The following is a 13682-nucleotide window of genomic DNA, read 5'->3' on the forward strand; positions in this document are numbered from 1 at the left end:
CGTGAGTTTATAGCAAGCTTGTTTTAATTGTTTACAAATCACACATTTTGTAGCGTGTACGTTCAATTGCTATGAGTTAGAGATTATTATATTCTTGCGTCATGTTACCATAACTTTCTGAATTTTTCTCGTTGTTTTAAATTAGAATTATTGCATCAAATTATTTAGTATTGCGTGGAATGTTCTAGACTTCTGTCGGGGTGTAAATAGGCGTCGAAAGATTGTTATTTAGAGCTAGACTACGCGATTGTGAGTTTATTGATAAAGGGCGTATAAAGGCGATGTTTAAAGTGAAATTATGAAAAACAGTGTTGTAATAACAGAGCAGAGAATAATAATTCATCTTGTCAATTGTGTTCTAAAGTAATTGAACCAACCTGTGTGAACTTTGACGAAAAAAGTGACAATTTTTTAAAGCTCTGGATAAACTGTAATATCCAACAGTGTAACGAACATTTGTATATACGTTTTGATTTGTTTTAATATATTATTTTAAAACAAATGGACTGTGTTGCTATTTGTTTATTGTTGAAATTTGTCGTCAATAAGTCACAGACACCCACATGACAGTAGCAATACGGTTTTGGGATTCCAATTTAAAATTGCCACCTGTACTCATTTAGCCTTTTAAATGAACATGACAACATCTATTCAGCAGAACTATCGAGGTTTTTTTTTTTCATCCAGTCCCTACAGAAAACAATGTTAAAAACAAAAGTGAAATAAAGATTTGTTTTAGCGCAGAGCTACACAGTATACCATTGTCTACCTCGGATTTTAACGTTGTAATTTTGTAAACTTACCAGTGACCCAGTGAGGAATGAAATATCGAAGATATAACTATTTGCTATACAATGTTAAATACATATTATACAAAATAAAATAAAACTGAATACTAAAAATACTGAAAATTTGATGATGAGGAGGAACCCACTTTTAGAAAATGAAGTTTGGAGACGGCTTGAATGGGTAATGAAAGAAACTTTATTAGCAAATGTACAACGTTTCTTTCATTACCCATTCAAGACTTCTGCAAATTTTATTAACATTAAAATGTAACCGCATTACAAATTAACATTTAAGAAAATATGTAGAAAAAATCGAACTGAATACGAAGTTGGATAGAAGATACATTAATATCTTAAAATAAAGCAGGACTTGAAATAGTAAATACATGTATTTAAAATATTCCTGTAGGTCTGGCTAGTAGATTGGATGCTCAAGTGCCTGTCCTAGTCCTGGTGATCGTTTTAAAAGATCTATTTCTGGAATCACATTCTAGTTCACTCTTACCTATTAAGACCATAGTGAGCACATTCCACAATTGATAATGCAGGTACTTGAAAGATACGTCAATAATTGTCATAGCTGTTGACCGTATTGTTATTTTGGGTTGGCGAAACGTTCACAATATGTAGGGCTAGTCTTCAGGTCCATTGAGTAGTTTACATAAGTACTCTTTTGAGTCCAATATAATTTGGGCAGCTCACCAGAGTCATTGTTCCAATAGCAAATCAAGTTAGAAATGTTTAGAATGTCCCTTCCTATCAAAATCATCCACCCACAGCATGTCAACAACTACAAAATATACGCATATACACACAGTTCACTGTAGTAGAAGCACAAGGTATGATGGTAAAAATTACTTTCACTGTCTTAAGATGGCAATCATCACGAATCGCCCTGTTTATTCCGTTGGTGTTGCCATCCACGGGACGTAAAACCTCCACTACATCAAACAAACATTAAAAATAATAATTCGAACAAACATCGAATCAAATTATACACACTTTGCCTGACTTGTACAGTCCATATACGATATGTTAAAACTTAGTGCCCTGAAGAAAGACTGCTACAGATCTACTAATCCATGAGGCACAATTCTGCATTGTAAGAAACACAAGGTTACATTCACCATGCATAAGATCGCAGGTTTGCTAAGAAAGACTCTACCAGTAAATGTTGACAAACCATCACCATAGAACTTTAGTCTGAGCGCTAAGAAAGACTCTACCAGTAAATGTTGACAAACCATCACCATAGAACTTTAGTCTGAGCGCTAAGAAAGACTCTACCAGTAAATGTTGACAAACATTCACCATAGAACTTTAGTCTGAGCGCTAAGAAAGACTCTACCAGTAAATGTTGACAAACCATCACCATAGAACTTTAGTCTGAGCGCTAAGAAAGACTCTACCAGTAAATGTTGACAAACATTCACCATAGAACTTTAGTCTGAGCGCTAAGAAAGACTCTACCAGTAAATGTTGACAAACATTCACCATAGAACTTTAGTCTGAGCGCTAAGAAAGACTCTACCAGTAAATGTTGACAAACATTCACCATAGAACTTTAGTCTGAGCGCTAAGAAAGACTCTACCAGTAAATGTTGACAAACATTCACCATAGAACTTTAGTCTGAGCGCTAAGAAAGGAAGAATTATCAAGTTATCAGTTATCATCAACATTGGAAGCCATTTACAGTTTAAATACCGAAAGCTGGCGTAGCATTTGAAAACAACGGGTCGAACACTTGTAATAAATATTTTTTAAACAGCAGATTTTTCTCCACATTTTTCTTAATTTGTACATTTTGGATTATATACTAGAGATGATATGTGTAAAAATAAGATTTCAAATTTATTCTTGTCTCCCACTAGTCATTGCCCAAGAGGCCTTTCATTCATTATCAGAACTCGCCAGCTGTGTTAGGCGTTGAAACAAAAGTTTTACTGAAATGATTTTTATATGTGCAATATAAGAATTTAAAAGTTACCGTTTTACCAAGAAAGCTGGTGAGTTATTGGAAACTTATAGGCCTAAAATTTGTGTAGAAGTAAAGTCAACAAGAGTTTATATATTTTTATCATGAATTTTAGACTAACTGCTAAATATCCTAGGATCTTATGAAACAACTTCAGCCGTCCTATCAGTATATTTAGTGAGCTTAGCGATCTGTGCTACAAGAAATGCCACTACAACTCGGCTATTTATATTGAATTATTATTTGAAGACATTACACCAGCATTTTGCTATCAAATATTGTTCAGAAAGTAAGAGTCCTAATGCTCTTGTAGCTGCAGATCTTTCAACAAACCAACTGTTCCAACTGTACAACAGTCTAGTGGTTATCACAAAGCATCTTTAGGAATTTTACTGTGAACCATCCCCTGATAGCTTAGAAGGCTGATAATGCCACTTCCTTTTAATAACTTATGATCAGGCAGTTAATTCCAGCCGTAACGATTAGAGCAGATAGGCTGATCCTATACATGCAATCTTCATCCAATTCTTAAGAAACAGTCACATATGTACTTCCGGTTCCTTCCTATTCATCAGCTAAGAAAAGATAATATAAAATAGTGCTTTCCTCATCAGAGCCAACCTGCTCATCACTTAGGTAAAGAAGAAAATCAATTATGTATTGTTTAGCCATATTTCCCTTTTATAATTTACCTCGTTGATCTGTCTACAGACACGATACGCACCATATGTGTACCATAGCAAAACACAATCATCAGACTTTTATTTGTACTATTTCCATTCTCTTGTAGCATCCTTTTTATGTGTGACCAATTAATTGATTTGCTGATGTATAACTTAATGTAGACCAACCTTCACTGAATGAAACCTGTGAAAACTGTAGCACATCTGCACTGGAAGAAAGGCTATATATATAATCTACTGGCAGCTTTACGTCTCATCCTTTCGTTACTGGATCTTCATCTGGGCACTAGTCGGGCTTCTATTTGGTCCCGACTAGTGAAAGTGGGTTTTCTCGGGGTACTCCCGTTTCCCCCCACATCTAATTCTCAGGCATCGGATCCATAGATCCCAGCCTTGGCACCTTCATTCACTGATCCTCGGCAGACCCTATAAAGGCCCGTTTGCGTCATTTTGTTTCGATAACTTGTCAAAATCGGCTGACGACTTGCTCCTTCTTCAAAGATCAACCGGTTTCTGCTTCTGCTTCGACTTGGACTTGCCTTCACTACTGCCTACCTGCCTCTCCTTCATACGACCATCCAATATATATATATATATATATATATATATATATTATTTAATTAATTAATTAATTATCCTTCGCCCATACGGCTCATTACTCCGCTGACCACTAATTGAAATGTAACCTTGTGCCACGAGCAGGATGAAGGAGGATTGTTTAATCTTCGAGCACCCTTGATTAGTAATTATTTCTTAAGATATAATTATTTTTAAATCAAAATAACTGCCAGGGAAAACAAATAAACTTCTCATCCGAACGTTCAGGATATTGAGAGAAAACCCAGCCAACTGTTGCTCGTTGCACAATATGCCATCAGCACACATGATAGCTGCTTACTTCAATAAGTCGGATCAGGGCTCAAAACTTAACAAATATATGCTTGACAATTTGCATGATTCATTCGGCCAAATCACCAGAATGAAGGTGATATGAAGAATGGTACACTTTCACCACACCTAATCCCCGGAACAGCTCAGCAAACAACTGTCTATTGAAGTTGGCTACATGGTATTTGTGGGTTTTTCAAGAAGTTATGAATATTGTTGTTCATCGTTAAGCCATCTGCGATTGACTATGTCAATGTGTTGACCAACTAATAAACTTCAGTGTACTTGGAGAAGTAATTGACAATGACCATCGCATACTGATTGAGGAAGATGATTATATACAGGCCAATTCTCTTGAGATTACAACCTATAACTCTCCAACACAGTTTTCCTTGCCACAGACAGTTTTAACTCTAGGGTAGTGTACACAGTATCTTTACGTGGATGTATCCAGAAACCCACTTTTATATCTTCATAACAGGGAATGATATCTTGCTGCCCTCCAGTCTTTGCATTATGCAAAGTCCAAAGTATTTCATGCTTTACAGCTCTGGGGATCATTAATTGCCTTACAGGCTGGTTAACACATCTGTATGATTCATAATGATAGAACAACACACCATCCTTCACCCAGTTTGTCCTTTCTTAGTGCTGAAAGCAGTCTTAAGTCTGCTTTCGTCATCCATTTACTTAAAATTAGCTGGAATTCTGATCTAGTGTACTGAACCAATTGATGCTTTCCAGTGTATAAGATATTCATCCATATGTGGTATCAGAAAGCCATTGACATGTGTCACTACATTAACCTGCCATGGTGCTTCTTCCTCCTTTCAGAAAATCACCATTGGAAATGACAAGCACTCTTTGGGAGGTGAAGCCAAGCACCCATAGTTATGGATTAGTTCTGTACAACACCTGCACTTGCAAAGATAACTGTTTGAGCAAGTGCAGTCTGTTTTCCAGCAAGAAAACAGTGTACTTGATGCACCACTTCTACCACCATCACAAATGGTGACAACGAACTAGGCTACATGGAACAAAACTTAATAATTAAATAGACAAGTCTTTATCCAGTTACTTTACAGCAATGCATGCTTAGCCAGAAACATTACTGTAGAATATTCTATGTCTAGTTATTCTATAGCAATGCACGCTTAGTCAGTCACATTACTGTAGAATATCCCATGTCTAGTTATTTTACAGCAATGCAGGCTGAGTCAGTCACATTACTGTAGAAAATTGCCATGTCTAGTTCTTTTACAGCAATACATACTTAGTCAGTCACATTACTTCTATACGCACCATATAAAAATTCCATGTCTAGTTATTGGACTATCCAATTAAGATATTATTTTGTCAAAGTACAGTATAGAAATGTTACGGTCAGGTACAAATTAAGCTGATTGTCATTGCTCTATGTATATTCGTACCTTCGGCCTATTTCAATATTCGGAATTTCTGTTTACATCCAAATTACCAGAAGTTTTTCAAATTATAAACGTAATATACTTTCTGTAAAATTATGATCTGCTACTGGCATTTTTGAATCCTTACGTAACTAGTAATCGTGAAAAATATGGACTGGATATAGCGTAGCTTTTGTAGCTTAGGTGAAATAGCTGGAATGCTGTAATAACATGTTTTTATCTATGTATTACCAGAAATGTAACTTTATTTTCCAGTGGATTTTTTTACATTACTTGAACCATTATTTCCTCAGAGAGTATACGATAGATTCTTTAAGAACAGAATATATTTTCTAAATAACTGTTTTCCATGGAAACGAAGTACAAAACAACAATAAAATGTATGTCGTAGAAACAATTCCATTCACAGCGACCATTATACTTTTCTTATTTCAGGAAAGACATATGAAGGAATGGAACTGAGCATTACTAAAGTAAGCCGACTGCACATGGGAGCTTTCTTGTGTGTTGCTTCCAATGGTGTGCAACCGTCAATAAGCAAGCGCATTCTTCTCCATGTTCATTGTAAGAAAATTGTCTTTTTTTTCTAATTTTCTACACCAACTTTCAACATCATGGCGTTAAAACTAATAGTTTTATTTCGATTCTTGAAAAGTAGACATGTTCGAAAGTGAATGTATATAAAATGACCTATAGTCATATCACTAAAAATGTGTGGCTCGTTATGTATAACTATTCTGTTTTTTCCACAATGGTAGAAGTACATCTTTGTATAAAACGCGTTAAAGAAACAAATGAATATATGTATTACTCACAATTTATATAAAAGTTTTTGAACTAACACATCTACTCTATTTTAACGTACAGTACTAAATAAATATATAACATAAATACAGAATAATATAATTTATTTGACAAGTCTGTTTAACACCTTTACTAGTAAAATTATTTTCTGGAATTTAGTGTTTATTTTATGCGAAATGTGTGCATCATTTCACCCGTTTTGTCTTTACTCATATTTTTATAATGGAATATTAGTTTTCTAGAAACTATTATGTAGTGCTTTTGTTCAATAGTTCCTCCGATGATATGGGTTCCCAACCAGTTAGTTGGATCACCGCTAGGGGGAAGTGTTAAGATGGAGTGTCATACCGAGGCGTTTCCAGCTTCCATCAACTACTGGACTAAGCAAAAGGGCGAGATGATAGTGGATAGTGAGAAGTACACAGTTACGAAAGAGGAAGAAACCTACAAAATTCATATGATTTTGATCATAAATAACGTAGAACCAGAAGATTTTGGAAGTTTTCGATGCTTTGCAAAGAACTCCTTAGGCTCGACAGAGGGCTCAATCCGGCTGTATGGTACTGACTTTAATTGACTTTTGTAATTCATATTTTAAGGTTTATATAATTATTACCATTGTTATAAGTATTTGTAAGCTTGGTATAAGCAAATTTTGCATGATATAGATTAGTATTTAATAATTATAATTGAAATAGAATTGACTTGAAGTATTTTTGTATTTCATTTGAGATAAATTTTTTTTTTTTATTTATGAAAAAGAAAATTGGGTTGTAGTAGAACTTTCAAGTTAGCTTCTAAGTTAACAAAGCTCTAGCTGAATAATATCGCGCATACAATTCAGTTGAAAACAAAAGGGTTACCTTATATCAGCTATCGTGATCTTGGTTACTGTAGGTACTGCAGTAGATACTAAAATTAGGTAGTGAAATGGGTAATTTTAAAATACTTTTTAGATAGCGATGCTCAAAAATAAAAAGTATAAATGTAAGATAAATATCCATTATTTTAACCCAAACAAAGTTTTGAATCGGTTTTAGTAAAACATTCTTGTTCCATTTACATTATAACCATATTCTAGGACAATCCATAGTAAAAGATACATACTAATTTCAAGGAATTTGAAATAATGAATATTCGGTATTTATCTTCTCGCTCTGCTGACTACTCAAAGAATAATTATGTTCAGAAAGTTGTATATGGAAACCTCGTGGAATCTTTAAAGCAAAACCTAAGTGTTGACAACGCCTGAAATTATAGCATCATTAACTTGATTTTAGAAAATGTTTTAATTAAAGCGGCAAATAACTAAAGGAAATTAACCTGTTTTCGTATTTTTTTATCTTTCATACATTTCTAAAGTGCACAATAAGAATTTGTGATTCTATTTAAACATAATTTTTTATAATACTGGAAAAATTTCAGTTGCTCATTTCATTGCAATTCACATTTCCCAAGTTTCACAGTAATTTACATACTATATTACATATTTAACAATCACTTTTGCATTTAAAATTCCAAAACTTTACATTATAGCCACATTTCTCAGGACTAACAGACAATATCCAACATTTATAGTTTAATTCTAATTTACGTTAATGATAATTCTTTAGCAAAAATTTGTTCTTGATCGTTTAACAAATTCCTTTCAAACCCACATCAGTTAGTACACTTCAGCTGTTAATTCAAAGAAAATCCCATAAGTGTATTTATTGGATCCAAACTTATTAGAGCTAGCTCTTCATACATTGATATATTATTTTAAAGTTCCTCTAATTTTTATCTCGGTTTCGTATGGTATCCGCAAATTAAAGAAGCTTATTAAGAAATAGACAAGGTGGAAGGAACGTGTTGCAAATTTTTTCAGTAATAACCAACTGAAATATTATATATTGCGTATCAGGCACTATAATTATTCAACACACAATACGGTTTCTCTAATATTATAAGCTAATTATAAGTTAAAATACTTAAAAGGTTTTAAGTGGTTTGAGATTTACAGCAGTTCGTTTGGAGGGATCGGTTTGTGTAGAATTACGTTCATAATGGCAAATATTATATGAAGGCTTGGAATACATAAATCAGGAAGTATATATATATATATATATATATGTGTGTGTGATTTATATTAAAGTGTTTCAGTATTTAAATCAAGAAGTATATATGTGTGTGTATTACATTAAAGTGTTTCAGTATTTAAATCAAGAAGTATATATGTGTATGTATTACATTAAAGTGTTTCAGTATTTAAATCCAAAAGTATATATATGTGTGTATATTATATTAAAGTGTTTCAGTATTTAAATCAAGAAGTATATATGTGTGTGTATTACATTAAAGTGTTTCAGTATTTAAATCAAGAAATATATATATGTGCGTGTTACACTAAAGTGTTTCAGTATTTAAATCAAGAAGTATATATGTGTGTGTATTACATTAAAGTGTTTCAGTATTTAAATCAAGAAATATATATATGTGCGTGTTACACTAAAGTGTTTCAGTATTTTATGTTTAAATGTTTTCTTCTGTACAGAAATTCATATGCCACCCTCTCAGCATGCGTCAACTTCTAGAATACAGAGTATTGGAGGTAAGCTCTCTCTCAAAACATATTCTTTCACTAAGATTTGTTTTAATATTTCCAATCGAGAATTTTACAAATGCATTATACAAGTGAGATCTACGAATGAAGATATGACGTCATAACTTACTTTTGAAATTGTGATTGTCTAAAGTACGACAATTTCTCATTATACATCAAATTCATGTGCATTAAATGTTACGTAACTGAGAAAGAAGTTGAGAAAAAGTGTTTTTGTATAAACATCTCATTTTAGATTCCAACAAACTTTTAGTAGACGCCGATTTCGCTTGGAAGTGTGGTTTATTTCGTATTCAACTGATGTATACTTTTATATAGCAATATTTGTTTATGCCCTTAGCAGGAAAACAATTCAACTGATGTATACTTTTATATAGCAATATTTGTTTATGTCCTTACCAGAAAAACAATTCAACTGATGTATGCTTGTATATAGCAATATTTGTTTATGCTCTTAGCAGAAAAACAATTCAACTGATGTATGCTTGTATATAGCAATATTTGTTTATGCCCTTAGCAGGAAAACAATTCAACTGATCTATACTTGTATATAGCAATATTTCTTTTTGTCCTTACCGGAAAAACAATTCAACTGATGTATACTTGTATATAGCAATATTTGTTTATGTCCTTACCGTAAAAACAATTCAACTGATGTATACTTGTATATAGCAATATTTGTTTATGTCCTTACCGGAAAATATATTCACTGCGACTTTTCTCAACAAGTACTTTAAGTGAAAATGTTAATGATATCATGTGTTAAAACTAATCAGAAATTCTGAAGATGTTTTTCTACTTCTGGTTTGCTTCTGCAGAGGTATAGTACATTAAGACAGTTGTGGAGCCTTGTCACGCTGTTGCAGTCTATGTCGTTACATATTGACACGCTCTAGATGGCGATCTTGCAATTTGGCAATAGCTCTCAAACTTAGTTTCCATTGCAAGATACTACACGATAAGGCTGCAATGTCCAAGGCATACCATTCCTCCCTTCCTCTGACCTAGCATGGTCTGGTGGTTAGGGCACTCGACCCGCAATCTGTGGGTTGGGGATCAAAACCTGTTTCCACAAATGCTTGACCTTTCAATCGTGGTGGCGTTATAATGTGACTGGTAATCCTACAATTCGTTAGTAAACTAATTCAAAGTTGATGTTAAGTAGCTGCTTTCACACTAGTTTTCTCTCTCTCTTTCCTTTCTTTTATCTCTTTTCCCTTCAGTTTCTCTCAAACTTCTGGCACAGCTGCCTCCCTCATTTCTTCATTTTATAATTCATCAATATCTTGTACACATATTTCAGATCTTCAAACCCTTTTTAGCTTCAAGCCTTATTTCTCTTTCTTCCTGCTATTTATTTCTCCTCCTACCTGATTTTTTAACTATCACTTATTAGCCTTGCTGCTCTTTCCTCCTGCGATTCACTTCTTCTTCTTTCTGCTTTTCTTGCAGCTTCTGAACTATTTTTTGAAAGAGATTTTGATGTGGCTATACTTGTCATTTTAAAGTGTAATCATAAACTTTTCTCCTGAAGGGGTAATAATAAAAAAAAAAGCTTAAAGTCACTTACATTCAATTTTATACCAAGGGAAGTGATCAGTTCTTTATATCAGTTCCCTGTACAGTTTCCTGCCAGAGATGTGATTAGTATAACTAAGTACGAGCCTCAGTTCATCAGATATCCTTGTTTAAGACAAATAATGAGTACTTTTTAAATGTACTATGTTCAATACAGTTACACAAAATAGCACAACGGTAGTCTACTGCATTCTATTTCGAATGAAAGTTTTAATGGTCAAAGTCTCTTTGATTCCTAAAATAAAGTCATTTTCGACAGCTCAATAATTTTAAACTTCCTGATTGTTAACAGAATATCACTAAAAGTTAAAACACACTAAACGACACTCCCGCACATTTTGCTAAATGCCAAAATATTCCGATACTGTGGCGAAATTTAGTCTACCAGTATTTTTAAAACCCAGAGCACTGATACATGTAGATGAATTTCGAACGGTTCGTCTTGCCCATTCTGTGTTTAAACAGATTTAACTTAAACCATAAAATTTAAAAATAACTCGAGGTTATACTTGCTGATAGACACAACACAATAAAGTATTGAGTCTTGTTTGTTTGTTCAAGGCACATTTACTAGTGAATTTTAGTGTTATACGAAGAGTCTGCTTTGGAAAATTATACAACTCCACTTTAGGGGTTTAAGCTCTGTGGATGTGCTCCTTGATCATGATTATATTTTAAGCATAAACCTGAAAACACCACATTAAAGTGTGCCATGCATTCAGCCACATATTGAAAAAGAGAAACATATTTGAACATTGGTAAAATTAACTTATAAAACTGGTTGTGTCACGGCAAGGTTTCATGAGCTTTGAAGATTTCTTTTACAGTAGAATTTCCAACCGTTTATTTGTAATTAAGCACATAGCTACACAAAGGGCATTTTGTATTACTGTGTCAAGTTTGGTGCTGATTGATCAAGAAATGTGGAAACGTATAAGAAATAGATAGACACACACACACAAACATATTAATGTTTATTTTATATAGTTTAAATGGGGTCGAACCCACCACTGGAAATCTTGTTTCTCCGTGTTACTTCTGGGCACCGGGACCATAGGAGTCATCATGCCAAGTTTGGTGAAGATTGGTCAAATAGTGTACGAAGACTTAGCAGACAGCAAACAAACAATTTCGCTTTTATGTATATATATATAGAGAGAAGATTTCGGAGTTTTCTCTTTGAACTGTCTTAATGGTTTTAACTTTGTTAGCCTGCTAAGTTGAAAAAGCGCGCTTTAACTTTGGTATTTTCAATACTGAAATATTCTGCGACTAAACCATGTTGGTTATTATAGAGCTGTGGCAGAGGGTTCCGATTGGACACAATTTGGTGATGTTTCGTCAGTGTGTCTCCTTGCCAACCAAGCAAACGTAATGGGGAATTTCAGCCAATTATTATGATTTTTATGGGCCAGCGATACCTAGCGTTGGCCGTGCGTATACCCGATTCGATTTTATTACTCATTACGATCTTTACCAACCTACTCTCGAATCTAATCTAACTATTATATGTCCAAAGTAATTATATGACCCCTCCTTGTTACTTCTGGGGACCATTGGAGTCACCATGCCAAGTTTGGTGATGATTGGTCAAATAGAGTGCGAGGAGTTAGCAGACAAACATACAACATATTTCGTTTATATATACATATATATATGTAGATACCAGTTTCATTCTCCAGTTGTTCGAGGTATGCGACGAGCGTACTGTTATATGGGGCACGTGATCGGCTTTTCCCACTGAATTTTGTGTTCGCGGATTCTCACCTATTAAAAGACGCCACACTTTTATTGCCACGGTTAGGCTACGATCTGTTGCTGGTCTTTTATTGGATAGTCCTGGTACACCAAGTTGATCTATACTCCTTTGTTTTTCGATGTTATTAAGTACAAGAGGCATCCCCGTCTTGGAAATTCTAAATCTTCAACCTGAACACCTCATTATGATTTGAGTGTATGAATATCTTGCGTTCAATAGGATTGTTATATACCATTCTTAAAAGCGATAAATTTTCGACAGCATCGAAATGAAGCAAAGTATTATTGGCATGAAAAATCCAATATTATTACTGCTAAACATTTAAGTAATGAAACTGCTGCTAAAACTAAAGACCTGAGCCTAGTGCTTTAAATCTTCTTTATTACAGACCACACTTAACTGCCAAGAACAATATTAAATCCTGTAAAACATCTCCAATACAAAGACACAACTGCGTGATAATAAATATGATATAATAAGATATAACGTATAGAACTAAAACTGAAAATAAAGAACTAGGTTCTATGGTGTAAAATATCTAATTTAAGGAACAACAATAACAGTAAATGGACGAATATTGTAAAATAATCTAATTTAGAGAACCAAAAGTGACAGTAGAGAATTAATACTATAAACATGTAAAATAGAGGATCATAAATGACTGTAGTATATCATTATTTGTTAAAGTTAAGGGATCAAAACTAATAGTAAATAACTAATATCTATTTTTTAAAAGTTAATACTAACATTACAAAATTACTTTTAACACGATGAAACGACTAAGTTACAGAACTGTGTTAATACAGTATAAAATGTATGTTACAGTATTAATATTATTATTCTAAAAGCGAAAACTAAATCTAATGCTCTAATTTATTTAGATTTTATGGTTCCTGCCACAATTAATAATGTTTCATATCTTGAAAGGATTCTGATAATGGCTAATGTTGGTTATTCTGTAATAACAAGCTGAATCAAGATCTGATTTGAAATAGTTTTTAACGGCACGGGTTTTTAAGACGGACTTTATTTTATAGAAAAGTTTCAGAATACCGAGAAGAAATATTCAGTCGACAAACTATAAATGTTCAAAACTTTGAACCAAAAATAAGAAAATAAAGACTGCAACAAACATATTGGTCTACATTACTTTAATAGGCCCGGCATGACCAGGTGG

General features: G+C 33.5%; 1 protein-coding gene across 1 annotated transcript in view; it reads left to right on the plus strand.

The window, feature by feature from the left end:
• The window catches only part of LOC106460537 (lachesin-like), a 186937-nt gene that overhangs the window by 161202 nt on the left and 12053 nt on the right, over positions 1-13682 (plus strand). The window contains exons 5-7 of the mRNA XM_022387280.1: positions 6198-6326; positions 6839-7126; positions 9100-9156. Coding sequence (XP_022242988.1) covers positions 6198-6326; positions 6839-7126; positions 9100-9156 — 474 coding nt within the window. The remainder of the gene's footprint in view (positions 1-6197; positions 6327-6838; positions 7127-9099; positions 9157-13682) is intronic.

Source organism: Limulus polyphemus, unplaced genomic scaffold (assembly GCF_000517525.1).
Source record: "Limulus polyphemus unplaced genomic scaffold, Limulus_polyphemus-2.1.2 Scaffold790, whole genome shotgun sequence".
Taxonomy (NCBI): domain Eukaryota; kingdom Metazoa; phylum Arthropoda; class Merostomata; order Xiphosura; family Limulidae; genus Limulus; species Limulus polyphemus.